Here is a 20,797-nt window from a genome sequence, read left to right on the forward strand (position 1 = left end):
ATACGGAAGCTTGTATCAGACAATGGTATTTTGCCATACTAAAGGCCTTAGCACTTGGTAAAAAGAAGTGGAAAGGTTGTGAGCCCTGTATTCCTCTATCTCTGTGCTGATTGTGTTCTCTGATGGAGCACAAATCCTTGAGCTGGCGGACACTAAAATTAAAGGAATATTCAATCTAAAAAGAAGCACAGCAGAGGTACCTAAGGCAGCCTGCATCTCCTCTTTGCTTTTGAAGTGGGGCACCAGGTCACTGCCCTCATCACATGACATAGGAGAAATATCACCATGGCAACGTCCGATGCAGACAGGTCACAGAGAGCTGCACTTTGCCCACATAGCCTCCAGTCTTTCCTGCCAGAGTGAGACATTGACCGCAGACACAGATAAAAACAGAGAGATTCCACTCTGGTGTTTGTTCTCACTCTGCAGTTGAAACATAAAGGAAAGATCACACAACACATTGTAACTCGATCACTTTTAATCACAAAAGCAGAGCACATAGGGAGATTTGCATATAAAAAAACGTCTTACTGTACTTTGTTCAGTGGAGCTAAAAATGAAAGATTTGTGCACATTTGTGTGTTTTTTCTTCGCGATCTCAATGAGGCTCTGAGCTCTAGCTGTAAGGTGTCATCTTTTCTCTGCTCCTGGTTTCTCCGGACAGCCAAGCCAGTATTTGGCAATGGATCGTGGGTAAGGGGGGTTGGCGTAGTCCACTCTCTTGGTTTGTAAATCCACTCTGTAATATTTATCTGATGCAAAAAGAGAAAATGAGTCTGAGATGCAAGAATGTTACTGTACATACACCTATCTATAATAATTATAAGAGCAACAGTTGTTATTAGGCTGCCTCACTGCCTTATGCACCAATAATGTGTCCATTTCTATTGGTGGGAGCCTTATAGGCTCTGCTGGCTGGAACGTGCTTCTAAGAAAACTTTTCTCTCCAGAATGGAATGGATCTCTCTCGATAGGAACATTATTAATTTATAGGTTTTAGAAATTAATGGCTTTCAGTACTCATTAGTTTTAGTCTGTTAGTCTTCCGTTGTTTGAACCAGTGCTCTGTATTCTGAGTCAGTCAGTAGTTTGAGCTGATCTGTGCTTTGCTGTGAGCTGGTCAGTACTCTAGGTCAGTCAGTGCTCTGCAGTTTGAATCATTGTTCTGATAGAACTGTTAGAGTTGGTCAGTGCTGTGTTGAGTCAGTTAGCGCTCTGTAGTTTAAAAGTTTAATCAGTGCTCTGTTGTTTTAGCTGGTCAGTAGTTGATCATAGCTTGTGATGTCAATACCTTTCTTAAAGAAGTAGACGCTCTGCACAGGCTGGCTGCGCTTGCTCATGTAGTTGGTCCGCTGCTGGGAGTATCTGTAGTCGTAGTTGTAGTCGTAGTCATTCTGCTGCTGCTGCTGCTGCTGCTGCCTGCGGTAGCCATCCCTCTGCTGGTCCTGGTCCTGCCTCCGCCTCTCCGCTCTGTAGAATCTCTCGGCGTAGTCCTGCCCCAGGCCTATCCCCCACTCCGCCATGGGGTCCCACTGCGGTGAGCGGCTCTGCCGACGGTTCTGCCCCCACGGCCAACCCTGCCCCCTTCCTCCCCACTGCCTCTGCCCCCCCCACTGGTCCCGCCCCCACTCGTCCGGCCTGGGGCCGGGCCACCTGCTGAAGGGCGGAGGCTGGGGTCTGGGTGTGACGTAGAGGCGCCCCGCCATCACTGCGTCCACTGGAGAACGGATCCCCAGCCAGTCCCTATTGATGAAGTGGGGAGCGTGGTGACCCTGGACTGGGGACAGCACCACACTAAACACCTCCCATATATACAGTATATATACAGATACACAGCTTCTCTCTCTAACATACTCTAACACAGTGGCACTGGTGTGCCGTGAGGCAAAGTGAAGTGTGCCATGGAATTTTGAGCAACCCAATGCGTTTTTATACAGGCTCATGAAATAGTATTTTTAAATACACCAATGACACTGCTTCTTAATTAAAAACGTTTGTAGGTAGTCACTTATTTACAACTTCTACAATTACAATTACAATAAATTATACAACTGCCTGTCTGATATAACTATCTGTTTGATAATTATTTGACAGTCTGCTGTAGTGCAATATGGGTCAAATCTCGCTAATGACATTATAGCCTATCATAATGTGTGTGACATTCTTCATAATCAATAACCAACTTTAAGTTGGTGTGCCTTGACGTTCTGGTTTGACCTTTGATGTGCCTTAGCCCCAAAAAGGTTGTAAACCTCTGCTCTAACATATATATGATACAATATATTATCATTGTAAAAACGTGCTCTGACAAAATTTGATTGACTGATTGATTCATACACATAAATGGCTTCTCTATTTAACACACTCACACACATACACAAAAGATACACAAACACACACTCACACATTCAAATACACACACACATACACAAGCGCACACATACACACACACATATGCTTCTCTTACTGCCTCGGAACAGGTGATGGAAGTACTCCTCCCAGGCGTCGTAGTAAAGGTCAGTGTACCGGGTGAAGAGGGTGGAGGTGGACATTCGGCTGCACTCCTCGTGCGAGGGCTGGTGATGGAATTCGTACAGGTAATACTGGTCCCCTGTGACAAGCCACACATTAGAGAGAACCATCAGCTCATACAGATCACACACACTACAGATCAGAGAGAACCATCAACTCACACAGATCACACACACTACAGGTCAGAGAGCACCAACAGCTCATACAGATCACACGCACTACAGATCAGAGAGCACCAACATCTCATACAGTTCACCCACACTACAGATCAGAGAGCACCATCAGCTCATACAGACCACCCACACTACAGATCTGTTCCACGTTGCCTCTATCCTGAGGGCTAAACCGACCAGTGATCCCACCTTTGAAGAAGTACACCTTCTCCTTGCCGTGGTGGTTGGTGGCAGGAATGGCAAAGGCCGCATCCACGTTATCCGGTATTTTCTCAAATCCCACAGAAATATCGCGGGGATAGTCATCATCCAGCACGCCATCTTCAAACCTCCAGTACTTGTTTCCCTGTGTCAGTTCCAAAGCTTTGAAGTAGAGCGATCCCTGCAGAGCTTTTAGAATGTTTCTGAAACAGTATTTGAATGTAAAATTTGATTGACTGAGCGCACCTTGAAGATGTAGGTCTTCCCCTGACAGTTGATGCGGGTGAAGGCGGCGTCGATGGGCCCGGAGATGCCCCACACGTCCTTGATGAGTTTGGGGTACCCCGGCAAAACGGACTTCTCGTCTAGCTCAAAGAAGTACTCACCTGTGAGGCACACACAGGGGTGACACGACAGACAGGTGTAATGCATACTGAAGACTGAGAGACCTGGTCCATGACTTTATACATATATACACACAGAGTGAGCAGGGTGAAGCGAGGCAGAGGACTGAGGACATCTCTGTACTGCAGAGCAAATGAGCACACATGTGCCAGGCTGATGCCATCGCCTTGCAGAATCAGTGGCATCAGTGGCGTGCCTGTAAGGGGCAGCACAGTTCCAGGTGTATCTGTTCTTGGGCGTGTCTGATGCCCCCTCACCTCGGAAGGCGTACATGGAGCCGTTCTTCACCTGCATGAAGGAGTCAAAGGGCAGGCCGCTGCAGGTGTCTGCCTCTGGGTCAGGAGCCCTGGTGGGGGTGTTGTCTGTGGAGGTAGGGTCAGTTGGGGCAGGGTCTGTAGGGGCGGGATCAGTGGGGGCGGGGTCAGTTGGGGTGGGGTCTGTGGGGGCAGGGTCAGTGGAGGTGGGGTCCGTTGGGGCGGGGTCTGTCGAGACAGGGTCTGTAGGGACAGGGTCAGAGGAGGCAGGGTCTGGGGGAGGGTTTGTGAGTGGAGGGGAGGGGGTCAGCATCTGTGTCTCTAAGGGCTGAGATGGGGTGCTGTGCTTCCGCCCACCCCTTGGGGGACTGGGAGTGGCCTCTGTGGTGGTGCTGTTGAACTGTTCATCATCATCCTCGGCAAAAGCAAATGTGTCCCCGCGAGCTATGGAAACACAGAAAGGACAAAGAGCATTCTTTCTGGTACTACTCTCTAACCTTATTAAGAAAAAGCTCACTCCTTATGCATCCAAAATCATTAAAGCATTGAAATGTACAACTCTGATGACTGCAAACAAAACACTTTAAACCTTTACATAAAAACCTCTGTATCACAGAGCACAGTATCAGAAATTATGACATTAACAGATCTCTTAATAAACTCCTGAGCTATTGTAGAAACAAGCCTTTTACATCATCCTGTTACCAATGAACCCCATAAAGCCCTGTTTTCAGCGAATCACCAATCCCCTGGTCCTGATGGTTTCTCTGCTGAATGTTTTTAATGCATTATTCCTCTGTTATTTGTCAGAATGGTCTCAAACGTGTTTTTTTCATTACACATTCCATGAATATCACTCTATTCTCCTTCCTTAAACCTAACAGACCCTCTGAATGCTCCAGGTTCCCAACACTATCACTCTCAAACACAGACCTGGGGATCATTATCAAGGCCTTAACCAGCTGACCAGAGACAGCTGCTCTAATGCTGATTACTGCAGATCATCATTCATCAAAAGAAGACACTCAGAAAATATGCAATGTCTCTGTAATTTAATACATTTTTCACAAAAAGCCAGCACACCTACAGTTATAGCATCGCTGAACACTGAAAAAGCCTTTGAGTCAGCAGCTACTGGTTTTACACAAGTCTCCATCTGCCTCAGTCGTTACAAAATGACTCATATTGTCAAATTTTGGTTATACAGGGGTATTAGACAGGGAAGCCCTCTCTCTCTAATATTATTTGTATTCTTCATATAACCTCTTGCTGATGTCATCAAGCAAAATGACCCATTACAGGCATCAGAGCCAGACAAACACAGCAAGAATCAGTCCTCGTGCTGAAGACATGTTCTATATTCAAAACTACTCAACCATTCTACTAGCTGTTATAACCCTTATCAATGATTTCAGTGCATGTCAGGTCATCTCAGGTCATTCTATAAAGTGGTCCAAATCTGAGGTTCTGGCCCTGAGAGAATTTAATTTGAATACTTCATCCCAGAATCCCACTTTCAAATGGTCTTTTACAAGTATCAAATGTGTAAGAATCAGAATATGGCCTCAGCTCAGTACTCTCCCCTACCTCACCCCTCTGTCAAAAACAATACAGGATGCCCTTGATACATGGAGCACCTTACCATTGTCATCAGTTGGATGAGTATCATCTGTAAAAATGAACATACTACCCAGAATCCTCTACCTCTTCTCTATGACACAGATACTCCCATCATCCTATTAGTTCCCCTGTCTTGACAGTATAATGAATAGATTTTAGTGCAAAAACAACAGATCAAGAATCAAATTAGCCATATTGCAGAAACCTAAATCCCTTGATGGTCTAGCAGCCCCAGGCTGAATCAATTACTTCCACCCCACACAACGTCAATGTATTATTAAATGGGCCAGCACTATAACACCACATACAGTCAAGATGGATACACATTGAACAAAGTGACTGCAAAACCATCTCCTTAGGTCACATCCATATCTGGGACAATCCATACAGACTATAGAATTCTTTACTAATCCAACAACAGCTGTCATTCTAGAAGCCTCGAGGAGAAACAGCCACATCTGGGACCCTAATATGACACCCTGGAGACAAACATCTCTCTGTTCCACTCCCGACTTTCTTAACAAACACAAGGCCTTCATTTTCCAGGTATCACTCATCTGCATCGGCTATTGCAAAATAATGCTCTCCTAGGCTTCAACCCTATCAGATAAACAATGAAATCGGATAAAAATGGATCTAACTGGATCTAACTGATCCATTTCTGCTGTCAATAATCAAGAAGCTCACTTAAAATAAACTGAGAATCTTTCACCAATCCCACTTCCACTCTGAACTTCTGGTGAAGACATCAACCTGAAAAAAAACACTGTCCAAAATGTATAAAGATCACTAGATAACACTTCAATCACAATAGAAAAACAAAACAAAAATGTACAACTTCTGATCTTGCATTCTTAATTTGCAGAAGTATCTGCAATTTAGAGCCACACCTCATACAACGCAAAATAATTCAGAGTTAATTTCACCTGAAAGCAGCTGTTGGCAGTGCTGTGGGCAGTCATTCTGATCTGCTCACAGGGTGTATGTAGCGTCCCAGGCAAGTATGGCCCTGCCATATGGCTTTGGCCTCCTGTCCAGCGCCATTGAAAAATGGCTGTTGTGAAGTTTTACACAGGGCTACAGTGTCCCTCTCTCACCTTCCCTCTCTCTATCCTAGACTATAGTATCCCTCCCTCCCCTTCTGTCAGTCTGACTTGTTGACTCCCAGTTATCATCCCAAACATAACTATCCATAAACCGCTGGTTAAATATTACAACCCCCCTCCACACACACACACAAACACACACACATACACACACACACACACGCACACACACACACACACACACACACACACACACACACACACACACACACACACACACACACACACAGGTACACACACACTCAATTTAACACAAGCCTTTGTTGATTTATGGATTTATTTTGATTTCATTCATCAAACTCCCTCCTACCTCCATACACACCCATCTGTATGTATCAATACTATTTACATATTTATTTTTTATTAACAGCCCTCCCTCCTTGATCTCCACTCCCGTTACAACTGCCAACAGTGTGCATCTTTTTAACATAGCTCAGTCATACCTCATATGTTATACCTTAGATACCTTTTTGAACTTTATTGTGACCCCTTACTCCTACCAGCCCGTCCCCCCTAATTTTAATGAACTTATCCCTTGATTAATTGCACCTTGTGCTCACATGATGGTACAAAGCAGTGAGATCTGTGCTCACATAATGGCACATTCTTATCATCTCAGCTTCTCTGAGCTCTCCTTAATGTTCAGAGACTCATGTGACTGATACAAGGTGAAAGTAGCAGTCTGAAACACAACAGCGGGTCAGAGGCAACTGGTATCAGTTGGCAGGTGTAGGTAACAAGCCTTACTTTTGATGCGGCAGGTGGAGTCATAGTCTGAGCAACAGCTCTCATAGTATCGGCACATCGAGTCACACTGGCACTTCATTTTGGAGTCAAAGCCATTCTCACAGCGTCCAACACATGAATCTGTGGTGGAGACAGCGGAGAAAGCAGATCAGAGACAGCAACACCTTTGGGTCCAGAACTGCCTGCCTCAGCATCCATCAGTGGGCAGTGTGTCTCTCCAGTAGTATACATGCCCTGTCTGTGTTTGAAATCCCAATTATGAGAGCACAGCTGTGACAAAACAGCCTGTCATTCTGTTGTGGCTTATCCTTTTACTTTAGAGGGTAGCCTGTCCTTCCCCTTTAGAGACTGACCTGTCCTTCACCTAGAGAGGCTAACCAGTCCTTTTCCTCTGAAAGCTAACCAGTTCTTCTCCTATAGAGACTGACCTGTCTTTCTTCAGTAGAGGCTGACCTGTCTTTCTCCTTTAGAAGCTGAAGTCTCCTTCTATATTAGAGGCTGACCCGTCCTTCTCCTATAGACTAACCTCTCCTCCATAAAAGAAACAGTTAGCCATCTTCAATTTAAGCCAGACCACCAGCAGAAATAAGAAAATGCTGTCTGTATTCTGTACTCAGGCCCCTAAACATGAGGATATAATCTAATCAAATCCAATAACAGAGGCATCTGATCTCACCCTCTGCAGCGAAGGCAGTGGCCAGGGTGGCCAGCAGTAGAACTGCCCACAGCTTCATGCTCTGCGTCGGTCCGTCTGGACGGAGGACTGCGAGTGAGCCAAGACCCCGCGGCTGTGCACTGTGGATCAATGGCTGCCGTGTCATTCGCCCTCCCCTGTTTGCGTTTGCATGTTTTCGACATTTTGCTGGGGTAATTATTAACCAGGGGAAACAGGCACAACAAAAACAGTTCTATATGCCTGTTGCTCATAATAATTCATTTCCTGTGTACAGCCCTCGCAGTAATCATGGGTACAAAAGAAAGCAATTAAGATCACACAAGTACACACAATTAAGCTCAGATCACAGCCCCTTGTTGTAGTGGTGCTCTAAAACATCAACACCTAGCCTGAAATGATGGCAACATAGCCTATTTCATGCAATTACATTATCTTAGCTATCAGATAACAGAAGTGTGGGACCAACAGTACTGAGCTTATGAAATGCTTGATATTAAATGTTAACAACATCTTGCAGTTCTTAAAATTGCTTTCTTTTTTTTTTTTTTTTTTTTACAAATTAAATGGTAGCCAAACAATTTTAACTTGCTAGCCAGCTACACCTCTGAGCTTAATAGATTCACAGCCTCACTCACAATCATTGCACTAGCTCACAATGCAGAGTACTGACCCTCTGCAAGAAGTACAGCATTTCTGACTCAAAAAAATGACAAGTGGATGATCACATTACTGGATTCCAAAAAACAAGTGGATTAACTTAATGGGTGAACAGAGATAAAGCAGAGGGGTGTGGAGATTAAAATGTCAGTGTGTCCAACTTCATGTGTGCCTTACCTGTGTTTACTTGAACATCAAAGACACTTCACAGAGGAATGATAGATCTATCATGGGGGGAATGAGAGGGAGACCAGGAGGAAATTTAAATATTTCAGAAAACAAAAATGCGTCTGTCTGTGCTATCATGATACAAATTACATCACTATTTTTTCAAGTCCATAATGAAAACCATGGTGACATCATCGGGTGATAAATAATTGACATAAATGCACCTCAAACAATCAATATGGGGGATGGCTAATGCAAAAATCTCACTGCCAGCTCCTCTCAAATATGTTTTTTTCTCGAGTCAATCACAGGAAACCTCAACAAAATCAGAATACCCTAACCACCGTTTTGTTGACTGAAACCCACTCCACATTCCAGATCCCAGATCCTAGATCCATTGGAAAACTGATCAAAAACATATCTGGTCCAACACGGCCTTTCATGTTTCGGTGAAAGTACACAGGTATGTAAACAAAGCTTTTGCAGCAAAAGGGACCTAGGTTTCCAAATACAGGCGCGTTCTGAGAAGAAGCAGTCACTGACAGTGGCGGCTGGTCGTCGGTGGAAGGAAGTCATAACAAAAAAAAAGATGAACGTGCTCGGGGATAACATTACTCGGAATTTCGGGCTGGCCCGTTGTTTCAGAGAAGCATACCCACATCCATTCTATCGTGCAGGTGCTTGACGAAGACACTGTAATGCTAAATCATACAACAACGCTCGCACACTTCTTTTATGCTCCCATGTGATTTGTAGTTGTTTCCACATGTACTTTCTCAAAAATCGGAAGTACAGTCTCGTTTCACTGGTTACTGGTTGTAAAAATACGAAATGTGGGCTATCACATGGTTTGTGTGAGAAGGAAACCTCCCTAGATCATTAAACAAAAATATGAGTTTTGCTATCGTTGCTTATTATAAACAGAATGACGTTTACAGTAGAAGCGTAGCTGACCGCGGTGCTGATGTAAGCGCTTCCCTCCTTTTCCGCTAGGGGCAGCGTACTGGAAGGACACTGCCACTTTGTTGCTGTGGGAGAGCTGCCTCGGGAGCCTGTAAAACCTCTGTACGGCGATGGGCGGTCTCTGGGTAGAATGATCAAGGATGCTTAGAGAAAGGTAGTCGGCAACACCGTTGTACGGAAGTTAATCTGTTTTAATGTTGACTGAAGGAGCACTCATTGACAACATTCATCTCTACTCTGTGGTCGAGGAATGCGGGATCAGAACAAGTAAACACCGCTCTTTGTTAGCAGCGACTTAATTAATGCCGGCAGGGGGGAGCAGTGTAAGACAGAGCTCTGTTTATGTGTCTCTGTTCAGCCGGAAAGCGCCATTTGGATGTGCAATGTCTTTGAATGACTGTTTCGTCTCATGCTCTGGGGTGCGCTGGTAGAGCTATTCGATATAGAGCGCTTGTTAAATTGGACAGAACCGAGTCATTCCAGGCACTCTTGATGTGATTCCCTGCCGAAGGCCGTGCGCAGTTGTAGAGAACAATCAGAACTCTGTCGCCGTCTCCAAACCTAGAGAATAACAGCGTTAACAGCGGCTCAGGATGCAGAGGAGGTACGTTCTCGTCTATATTTTTTGAGCTGACATCGGGCTGACGAAACGGGGAGAAACCTGACATAATCTATCAGATCTGTTACCTTCCGTTAGGAGCTTCAAAGGACACTACAAAACGACCTGTATTCACTAAAAGTATTTGTGATTTCAGTAAACCCTCAGACATTGTGCGGTGTATACAAAGTATACATACATATTTCTGTAGCCCATCATTCCATTCCCAAGGGAATTCGAAGGCCTAGCACGGATTTTTAACCGCTCGCACGCCGAGCCCGACAGTCAGACCTTATCGGTAGATGCTCCTTTCACTTATCGTGCACCTTAGCAAGCTCTGCAGATTATTTTCCATGTTCAGTTCCGACAGACTAACGGTGCCAGAATATGTCAGCCGGCTTCAGACCCGGAGGACCGGCTCTGACCCAAGGGCGGTATCGCCGGGTATTAGCGCCGATGCCCAGGCGGCCTTGGACACTTCGCTGCCAGCGCTCCGCTCCGCGATTAAAACCCTGAAATCGGCCAAAGACACCTCAGATCTCGACGAGACAAGGCGAGCCATCGCGGAGACTTTCCAGCTGGTGGAGGAGGCCTGGGTTTTGCCCGCCGTAGGGCGTCAGGTTGCCGAGGAGATTTGCAACAGAATCCGCCTGGACGGAGGTTTGGAGCTGCTCCTGCAGCTGCTGCAGACGCCTGCGGTGGAAATCAAGTACGAATCCGCCAAGCTGCTGGAGCAGATACTGGTGTCAGAAAACAGGTAGAACACTATCAAATGCACTACTCCTGCATACCATCTACTTTGATTTGTTTTCTTGTAAGTTTGCAGATCTCACAGTGCAGTTGTGCTCCACAAGCAACTTGCTTTGCTTACTTTTCTTGGTGATAGTCTGTCTCTCTCGCCTCTGCTCACTGTCTTTCTCTGCCCATCTCATTCGCTCTCTCTCTCTCTCTTTACCTGTCTCATTGACTCTCTTTCTCTGCCTGTCTCAATCCCTCTCTTTCTCCTGGCCTGACTCGTTCACTCCCCCCCTTCTCTCTCCCCCCTTCTTTCCCTCTCTCCCCCCCTCTTTTCCTCTCTCTTTCTCCACCTCTCCCCCTCTCTCTCTCTGTAGGGACTACGTGGCCCGCATGGGGCTGGGGGTGATCCTGAATCTGACACGGGCTCAGGAGGATGCCCAACTGGCGCGCAGCGTGTCGGGCATCCTGGAGCACATGTTCAAGCACGGCGAGGAGACGTCGGCGCAGCTCATCGACCATGGCGCCCTGGACGCCCTGCTGTTCTGGTGCCGCGGCACGGACCCCACCGTGCTCCGCCACTGCGCCGTGGCGCTCGCCAACTGCGCCGTGTACGGCGGCCACCGCTGCCAGAGGATGATGATCGAGAAGCAGGCGGCCGAGTGGCTCTTCCCCCTGGCCTTCTCCAAGGAGGACGAGCTGATCCGCTTCTACGCCTGCCTGGCGGTGGCGGTGCTGGCGGCCAACCGGGAGATGGAGAAGGAGGTGGTGCGGTCGGGGACGCTGGAGCTGGTGGAGCCGTTCATTGCGTCGCTGGACCCGGACGAGTTCGCGCGCAGCCTGCTGGACAGCGCCGACAGCATGCAGGGCCGCACGGCCGCCGACCTGCAGCAGCTGCTCCCCCTGCTGGACGGAACCCGCGTGGAAGGGAAGTGCATCGCCACCTTCTACCTGTGCGTGGAGGCCAGCATCAAGTCCCGGCAGCGCAACACCAAGGTGGGTGGCAGCGCGGGAGGGCCGGAGGGGTTAGCGGGCTAACAGCAGACAGGCTAACATTCCCGGCCCTTCGCAGATCTTCCAGGAGATCGGCGCGGTGCAGAGCCTGAAGAGGATCGTGATGTACTCCAGCAACGGCACCACCTGCGCCCTGGCCAAGCGGGCGCTCGGCATGATGGGAGAGGACGTCCCGCGCCGCATCCTGCCCTCCGTGCCCAACTGGAAGAGCGGAGAGGTGCAGACCTGGCTGCAGCAGGTTGGCTTCAGCACCTACAGCCAGCGCTTCCAGGTGTGTACCACACATACGCACATGCACACACATACACACACTGTATGCCCACACACACACACACACGCGCGCATACACACACACACACACACACACACACACACGCATACATACACAGTACGCACACACACACACAAACACATATGCATACATGCACAGTATGCACACACAATGTAGACACACACACAGAAACACCTACAACTGTATAACATTTGTACACACACACAAACACAAATGCACACACACTACAGCAGTATTTAGTTGACTGGGACTGGGATTACAGTTTTTCTCAATTGCTTGAGTCAGGGCCGGATGTAGCTTTGACTGGGGGTGCAGTGAAAATGTTTGGGGGGCATCATTTAAATTGCAGTCATATAGTCATAGTCACTTTTACCTTTTATCCCCATAACGTTTGTGATTCTGTCACATTTTCATATCATAGCATCAATTTTCTATTTTTTTGGGCAAAAACTCTAACAAATTCATCCATGTCTAGATTGCAAAAATCTAAACTGAAATGGTTCAAATAAAAACAATGAACCAAAAGATGGATTATCACAAAATCAGACTATGCTAGATTTAACTAGCACAAGTTCGCAACCACAGTTCGAGTGACAAAGGCAATTGACGTGTTTCGGAGTTTTATGCTGGCCAACCAGCCAATCAGAAACTAGTGGGAAAACAATTTGAAGAATGGAATTAGCCATTTTGCACATAACTTATTTTTTATGCTATGTAGAACGTGTGTTAGACTACATTGTTTGTCATGTTTTCATTAGCGTTACATTTCATTAAGCTTCTCATAGTTTACAGTTGGCATTTGCTATATATTTTAACATTAAATTGCTGTTTCCTCAAAATTTTTCCAATCTAGTGTTCTAATCGCACCGGTTTTAGCATATGCGCTAAACGGCTAATCACACTGGTGTGATCGTACATGCGACAGGGTTAAATGATTGGTTACCAGACGTTTTAAATGAAAACTAAAATGTAACATTTTTGGCTGAAGGCATGCGCAGAGGGAGGACTGGGGGGGCGTGGCAAGAATCTGAGGGGGCGTAGCCCGACCCAGCACCCCCTGCATCCGGTCTTGGCTTGAGTACATTCATCCAAACAGAAGTCACTTTTGCAAAACAATTAATACAGCCCCCAAAACTGAAATGCATTTACCAAAATGCACTAAGACACTGAAAACATTAAATACATACCACAAATTAAATGTCTATCAAAACAGCATAACATTTTTGTCTTATAGAATGTTATTTCTATCCATCATTACACAATATATTCCACTCCCCAATCATTACTAAAAGATTCCAAGCTGACGATGAAAATAGTTTAAGGCCCTTTGCTTGCAGCAGTGATGCAAGGAGCAAGATAAGGGTCATGGTGTTAAAGTCACCAATACTTAGTTTCAGGTTGAGTCAGTGATTCACTTGAAACCACAAAGCAACTCAGTTTACCATGCGTTTGCTGCCATGGAGACATAACACACAGTATGTCACTGCATGGAGTCACTGCATGGAGTAAGATTAGAGCTGAGTCAGAGCTCAGAGTCCCTGTTAGCACGGCACATAGCAGAGTAAGATTAATGCCGAGTCAGAGCAGCGTGGAGTAAGATTAGAGCTGAGTCAGAGCTCAAAGTCCCTGTTAGCACGGCACATAACAGAGTAAGATTAATGCCGAGTCAGAGCAGCGTGGAGTAAGATTAGAGCTGAGTCAGAGCTCAGAGTCCCTGTTAGCATGGCACATAACAGAGTAAGATTAATGCAGAGTCAGAGCAGCATGGAGTATGATTAGAGCTGAGTCAGAGCTCAGAGTCCCTGTTAGCACGGCACATAGCAGAGTAAGATTAATGCCGACTCAGAGCAGCGTGGAGTAGGTTTAGAGTTGAATTGGAGGTCAGACTTAGCATGGTGCACAGTGGACTAAGTGGACTAGTGCTGTCAGATGTCAGACTCCCTGTTAGCATGGCACAGAGTGGTCTAAGACTGATGTTACACAAAGCAATTTACATGACTTTGTTAATCACTTGTAACAAAGTTGTCCCTGGATTGCATCACGCGACAGATTATATGGTTTAAAAAAGTAATATTATGAGTTTAGGACTGGTGGATGCAATACTGAATAAAATTACACACAAGATGTAAATGTGATTGGCCACTGAGTGCAGTTAAAATCTTGTTTGAATTACTTCATGTCACAGTAAGGTTGCCGTGGGGTTCTGTGCATGTGGTCAATCTTCCGATGCTCTGTCTGTGGCAGGAGCTGCAGGTGGATGGTGACCTCCTCCTTAGCATCACTGACCTGGATCTGCGCACTGACCTGGGCATGTCTGCAGCACTCACCCGCAAGAGGTCAGAGGTCACTCCCCCCGGGGCATATGATCTAATTTATAAGACAGTTACTGTAGACAGATTAAACATTCTCATGAAAGTACTTTTAGGTGTTGTGGAATGTTGATATTATTGTTATCTTTGATATTTCTATATGCATTTAAGTTCTGTGGAATGTTGATTGATATTTTTTTTTATTTCTTTAGTTGATGCTCTTATTTAGGGTGACTTACAGACCCCACAGATTCAACACTTTACCCATTTACACAGCTGGGTATTTACTGAAGCGGCTCAGATTCAGTGCTTTGCTCAAGGTTGCAATGGCAATGTATCATCTAGGTATTGAACTTGCCCCCCTCTGGTTGTAAGCTCAGTTCCTTGACTTGGCGTGACACTGAGTGACCTGCTTAAAGAACCATGCCCTGCTGACAGAGGCTTGGGTAGGGAAGGAGTTAGCACTGAGGGTGAGGACGCATCGGTTTATTCCACTCTCTCATATCTTTCTGTTCATCTGCCTCAGATTTCTGAGAGACCTCCGCGTTCTGAAGACCTACGCTAACTACTCCACCTGTGACCCTAACAACCTGGCGGACTGGCTCGCGGATGTGGACCCCCGGTTCCGCCAGTACACCTACGGCCTGGTCCAGTCCGGCGTGGACCGCAAGAACCTGCTCCACATCACCGACCAGCAGCTGCAGAACGACTGCCTGGTAGAGAATGGGATCCACCGCGCCAAGATCCTGGCTGCGGCCCGCCGGCCCTGCCAGCCCTCCCTCACCGACGCCCAGCCCTGCGGCCCTGATGTCTTCATCAGCTACCGCCGCACGACCGGGTCCCAGCTGGCCAGGTGAGAAAACACACAGTGACTTCACTGTGTCACACAGGATTCCCATTATGCCATGAATCAGTTCAGTTCAATTGAATTCAGTCCAATAAGCTTAACTGACATGACAAACATGTGCTTGTGTTGACAAAGGAAAACAAGCCTTCTTACACAGAATAGACAATTATGGACCACTGGTCACATGCAGAGAGCTCATGGAGTCTTCCTCTCACTCTACCTTTCAAACTCTCTCCCCTCAGTCTGCTGAAGGTGCACCTGCAGGTTCGGGGTTTCAGCGTTTTCATTGACGTGGAGAAACTGGAGGCCGGGAAGTTTGAGGAGAAGCTGATCCAGAGTGTTCGGCGAGCCCGGAACTTCATCCTGGTCCTCTCGGCCAACGCGCTGGACAAGTGCATGGGGGACACGGACATGAAGGACTGGGTACACAAGGTAAGGCCTGGCTCTCTGAGCGCTGCCTCACTGCTCTATGCAGCTGCTCTGTCCCATATTGTGCCAGTGTAGAACACGTCTGTGTGATGCTGTAGGAGATTGTCACCGCCCTGAAAGGGGAGAAGAACATTGTTCCTGTCACCGATAACTTCCAGTGGCCCGACCCCACCTCCCTACCTCTCGACATGAGAGCCATCCTCAACTTCAACGGCATTAAGTAAGTTAGCGCACGGTCAAAGTGTGGTCAGAGTGCGTTCGAAGTGCGGTGAGAGTGCAGTCAAAGTTGGTGTGCAGTGAGAGTACTGTCGTAGTGAAGTCGTATGGTCACAGTATGGTCAGTGTGCAGTTATAGTGCAGTCAGTGTGTGGTCATCGTGCGGTCACATTGGTGGGCCTGTTAATCTGTGTCCTTTCTCTGTGTCTCCTCTGTCTTCCTCTATCTTTGCCTCTTTTGCCTCATCATCTTTGCCTCCTCTATCCCCCTCTCCTCTCTACCTCTCCCTCTCTCTCTTACATCCCAGATGGTCTCACGAGTACCAAGAGGCCACCATTGACAAGATTCTGCGTTTCCTACAGAGGGGCCCCAGCCAGGACCTGCCGGACTCTGCAGCGAGTGCTCCAGGCCCCCTGGGGGCCGAGCAGGATTAGGCCCCATAGAGGTGTCGCCTCTGCTGACCCTGCTGACAGACCCACACTGAGCATGCCCCCTACCCTGCCTCTGATAGGCCAGCCTCCCCCTCTGCTGAGTGCTCATGCTGAGTCTGTCTGCAGAGAAAGTGCAGTGCCCTGGGGCTGGGGTGACGTCAGTGTCCCTGTGGGAGAGGGGAAACGTTAGGCTCTATCAGAAGCGCTGTGTCTTTACTGCCTTCTCCCTCTTTTTCACCCACGTATGGTAATACCAGTTATACTTAAGATCATCTCACCGTGACAACCTTGCTCAGGAGCAATCCTCCCATACATCCACATGTCAGGGCAGCTGTTTATCACATGCGCTGACATCACCAACAAGTAACTCAGGTGCCCTGACAGGTGTAACATGAAGACACTCTGGCCGTCCTACCCACTACCCCTATTCCCGGCACCAAGAAGCCGATTTGTCCCGCTGCTATGGGATCTCTGTCACTACCCGCAAATGACCTGGCTGGGATCAAACCCGATCTGCAGCGATCGGCCTGCGCTGAGGCTGAGAGCCTTGCTGGCTGAGCCACTCGTGATCCCTGAGTGTGTCTTTCTGAAGGCCTGAGGCTGCCTGTCTCTCAGGAATATTCCTGCCTCCAGCTTTCGCTGTCAACACACCTGTCACCTGTCACCTCAGCGCTCTGCGCCATTAAATCCCTCCAGCACTGCTGATGTCATCAGTATCCTCTCATCTCCTCCTCTGTGGTTTGGTGCATCCGAGTGCTCTCTGTGTCAGCTCCTGAGTCTGAGCAGTGCCTATGAGAGGTGTGTGTATACAGTGTTGTGCGAGAGTGTTCTTTTTCATGGTGCATGTTCATCCATAATGCCTCTGTCATTATTATCTCCTGCATATCAAACCACTTGCCAGTCGGGTTTGAAGTTATTTTAACATATTTGTTATTGGCTATTGGTTAGATTCAATCATGGCTGACTTGCAAAAGCATTCTATGGGAAACTCTGGAGTTCTGTGGTAAACTGGCCTGTCCTATAAGGTGTTTTTGTTTGGACTGTGTTGATCAGAGGTCATGTAAGCTGTGTATTCTCGACCGAGGGTAGATGTAGATGTCAGAGATGAAAGGCCACAAACCCTGCTGTTAGCTGGTGTGTAAACCATAGTGGTGAAAACCTTCTCCCTCACCCATCCTGTTGTTAAGCGTATATCCTTCCTTCTCAACACTGTTGAAAAATGAAGCCACTCATGTAGCGCCTTCTATCTCTAACCCTCTAACAACCTAAGATCCTCCCATCCCTGGCAAATTCAAACTCCTTAGCATTCCTGCTTCTGCACTATTAAATACATATCCCCTGCCACTTCTGCTATATTGAAATACTATTTAAAAGTAAAGCAGGATATTATAACAGTACAAATGATCTGTTTCACTACACTGTAGAACCAAAGAGCTTCGTAACTGCTTAACTATGGCTCTTTGCAAATGCTGTGGGTGGTTAAATGGCTGAACAGTGACAACATATTCTGCACTCATGAGTTCAGAAATGCCTGAGAAGGAGGCCCTCAGAGCAGTGAGACCACACTGCTCTCAGCTAGCGCCTGCGTCGTCTGCCGTACTAACCCATCAGTTTACAGTCTGTCACGGGAATATACAGAACCTATGCTAAAATGATTTGTAAATGTGTGCAGTATTCACCTATCAGTTCAGATTAAGTAAATGATAGCTAAATTAATTCAGTGGTGATAAGGTAATTTGTCTCTGCATTAAAGAGGTCATATTGTAAATGTTATAAAGTTTATGGCTATTATTAAACGCTCCCAGTAGTAAGGAGATGTGGCACCTCTCAGTCCTGAGGAGACACACTGTCACCAAGGAGACACTGTCACCAAGGAAACACACTGTGACCCTGCTTCGTGATTAGGGGTGTAGGAGAAAATTTCACTTTGACCCCTTTTCCACTAAAGGAACCAGGCCATGCTGAGGCTACCAGAGCCAAGGCCATGTCAGAACCGAGCCAAGCTGAGGCATGACACAGTTTATCTGGGCTTTGCTGATAGGGTGTACTTGGTTTCTGTTTTATAATATATGCACTGTAGTATGTGTAACATTTTTGCAATTTGAAAATGAAAGGGATATAGACATATGCCATCAAGGAGAAAAAAATTAAAGATTATGGCATTTTTCAGCTTTCATTTCATGAATGATGCATAAGTTACGTGGATAAGTTAATATTAATGTTTGCTAACTATTTGAAAGATATTCATGGTAGCTAGCTTGCTAATTGAAAGATATTAATGTTAGCTAGGTAACTAAGCTAAAAATATTAATGATAACCAGTGAACCTAAAAATACTGATGTTTGGCAGCTAGCTGAGAGATATTTATTTTTGGTAGCTAGCAAACCTAAAGATATTAATGTTAGCTAGCTTGCTAAAGATATCTATGTTTGCTACCTAGTTTTATATTTATCACAGAAAGCATGAATAGCCTGTCTAACATTTGCATTATTCCATGTTATTGGTGCAATTTATGAGTATACATCTTGCTGTATATTCTTTCTTGCTGCAAAAAATATCAAGTTAGCGAGGCTCAATACCTACAGCTGTCACACACTTACATTTCTAAAGGTGAAGAGTATATGCCTGATGAGAACCATTATTTCAGAATGGTTTGGATGTGCAAATAGCTTCATCTTGTGGAATTTCCTTTCCCTCTTCTTTGACAATGGTTTCATTCACTAACCCCACCCTTGACCTCATTTTAGCCCCACCCTCATTTCATTTTAATGCCACCATTTCTTGGTAGGCTCTGGGGCCACAGCTTCATGGATCCCATGGTTACTGGAAAAGGGTGTTAATGATGTCACACCATGCCAGGCTTTCTCCTGTTGCCTTAAATACAGTATGAAGCTATGTTAACGGGATGACTACATAAGATGTGACAGTTTATTATTGCATTATTAATTTTAAATGCAGTACTTCAGGTCAGGGCAGTCAATCAATATACAATAATGCAATAAAAAGAGCAATCCTGGGAATCCGAATTGTGTCTCTGTCCTATAATTTGCATTTGAATGCATGCAATCCACAGAAATGTGCTGTATCTGAGTGTTTGTCTTCACCATACAGACAAAAAGCACAGGTAGGTAATAATACAGAAGTTTAAAGAGTTGGAGTTGGAGCATTACCTAGAAGTGCAGCTCTACTTATGAGCTCTGGGTACTTTGTACCCGCATCCAGGATCAGAGATACCCACCCCTAATCTAGCATTAATGGTATTTTTTTCCACGCAGGGCATTGGTCTAGGATCAGTGGTACCCACAACTAATTTCAGCATTGACCATGTTTGCAAGTGCTTGTAAGATTAGTGCTTGGGGGTTGAATCTATCTACACCAAGCGTCTCAGAGCACAAGTGAAGTGAGCTGGAACCGTGCAGCGCTGCATTTGCTCTCCCTGGTGTGGTATCAATGTGCTGAGTGAATAAAGCAACAGTGACCTCTGGTGGTGGGTCAATGTTATTTGATCCTGGTTTTCCCTCCGAGGTCCTGTTATGTGCAGCTGAAAGGTTGACCCTGTGCCCTGCAGATGAAATACATTAATGCAGTGCAGCCCCAGAGGAGGACATGCATCCAGGTATGGCAGATTAACTGTAACTCTGTAATCTCCCGTCACTGCTGAAACATGACCTGTCTCCACCTCTGCAGTCCGCAGGGTCATGCAGTAGACAATCTGCTTGTGTGCTGCCGCAGAGCATAACAGCACAAAATCAATATTATTCCCCCCTGAAATAAGCTAACCCAGGGCAATGGAGAGACACAAGGCTCCCAAACGCACAGAGCAGAAAGCACAAAAAGGAAAAAATGACAGCCGTGATATCAGGGAGGTGATTTTGAAGGTGTTTCCTTGACTGTGCTCACAGTGTAAAACAGTACATATGTACGTCATTCTAGTAGTTAGGTTTGGTGGAATCTGTCCAATGATACGTTATTAAGGCAGATGTTCTGCATACTAGATTTTACATGACCTTGAATAATCATCATGTAATCTCAGAGTTACAGACACAAACAAGGAGACAACAGACTGAAACAAGGAGACTTGATTTTACTTTGGTTGAGAGAACAGCTGAATTGTGTCACTCTTTTGTCCAGAGGCTATTTTTGGAAAGAGAGGAGAGCCTAAAGCCTGTTATTTTTGTTGAGAGGAACAGCAGCTGATGAACAGGACTGACTGATACAGGCTCTTCCTGCTTCTGTTTGTCACCATGACTGTTTCCACGACTTGCAGGTCCCCCCTGCTTGCCTTAAGTCCTGCTGGATTTTGCTCTGTGATGCAGGCAGACCTTGAAGTTTAGCCCTGGAGCAATGAAGCTCTTCCTGTGACAGCCCCATGACATGCACGCTGCACCTTTGACCAGACGCTGGAACACATGGCTCAGGGAAGC

General features: G+C 46.3%; 2 protein-coding genes across 2 annotated transcripts; one reads left to right on the forward strand and one right to left on the reverse strand.

Annotated features, from left to right (window-relative positions):
- Nucleotides 1-482: 482 nt before the first annotated feature.
- Nucleotides 483-7,830, reverse strand: vtna (vitronectin a). The gene is made up of 8 exons (XM_036535911.1): nt 7,715-7,830; nt 7,039-7,158; nt 3,569-4,009; nt 3,153-3,292; nt 2,895-3,051; nt 2,468-2,611; nt 1,292-1,777; nt 483-752 (listed from the first exon to the last, which is right to left on the reverse strand). Exons 1-8 carry the CDS (start codon nt 7,770-7,772, stop codon nt 631-633), a joined length of 1,668 nt encoding a protein of 555 aa, XP_036391804.1. The 5' UTR covers nt 7,773-7,830; the 3' UTR covers nt 483-630.
- Nucleotides 7,831-8,982: 1,152 nt separating this feature from the next.
- Nucleotides 8,983-17,249, forward strand: sarm1 (sterile alpha and TIR motif containing 1). The gene is made up of 9 exons (XM_036536027.1): nt 8,983-9,002; nt 9,533-10,857; nt 11,213-11,831; nt 11,908-12,120; nt 14,386-14,477; nt 14,977-15,303; nt 15,540-15,729; nt 15,825-15,946; nt 16,250-17,249. Exons 2-9 carry the CDS (start codon nt 10,403-10,405, stop codon nt 16,374-16,376), a joined length of 2,145 nt encoding a protein of 714 aa, XP_036391920.1. The 5' UTR covers nt 8,983-9,002; nt 9,533-10,402; the 3' UTR covers nt 16,377-17,249.
- The last annotated feature ends 3,548 nt before the right edge of the window (nt 17,250-20,797 follow it).

This window comes from Megalops cyprinoides, chromosome 9 (genome assembly GCF_013368585.1).
Source record: "Megalops cyprinoides isolate fMegCyp1 chromosome 9, fMegCyp1.pri, whole genome shotgun sequence".
In the NCBI taxonomy this organism is placed as follows: domain Eukaryota; kingdom Metazoa; phylum Chordata; class Actinopteri; order Elopiformes; family Megalopidae; genus Megalops; species Megalops cyprinoides.

Bases quoted from the DNA above. Each gene is read 5' to 3' on its own strand.
- vtna (XM_036535911.1), bottom strand. From the start codon at position 7,772: ATGAAGCTGTGGGCAGTTCTACTGCTGGCCACCCTGGCCACTGCCTTC. The intron at 4,010-7,038 runs GTAAGGCTTGTT...GTGTTTCCATAG, and splicing joins CTCCACCTGCCGCATCAAAA to CTCGCGGGGACACATTTGCT. The intron at 3,052-3,152 runs GTGCGCTCAGTC...GAACTGACACAG, and splicing joins GGAAGACCTACATCTTCAAG to GGAAACAAGTACTGGAGGTT.
- sarm1 (XM_036536027.1), top strand. From the start codon at position 10,403: ATGCTCCTTTCACTTATCGTGCACCTTAGCAAGCTCTGCAGATTATTT. The intron at 14,478-14,976 runs GTCAGAGGTCAC...CATCTGCCTCAG, and splicing joins GCAGCACTCACCCGCAAGAG to ATTTCTGAGAGACCTCCGCG. The intron at 15,304-15,539 runs GTGAGAAAACAC...CTCTCCCCTCAG, and splicing joins ACCGGGTCCCAGCTGGCCAG to TCTGCTGAAGGTGCACCTGC.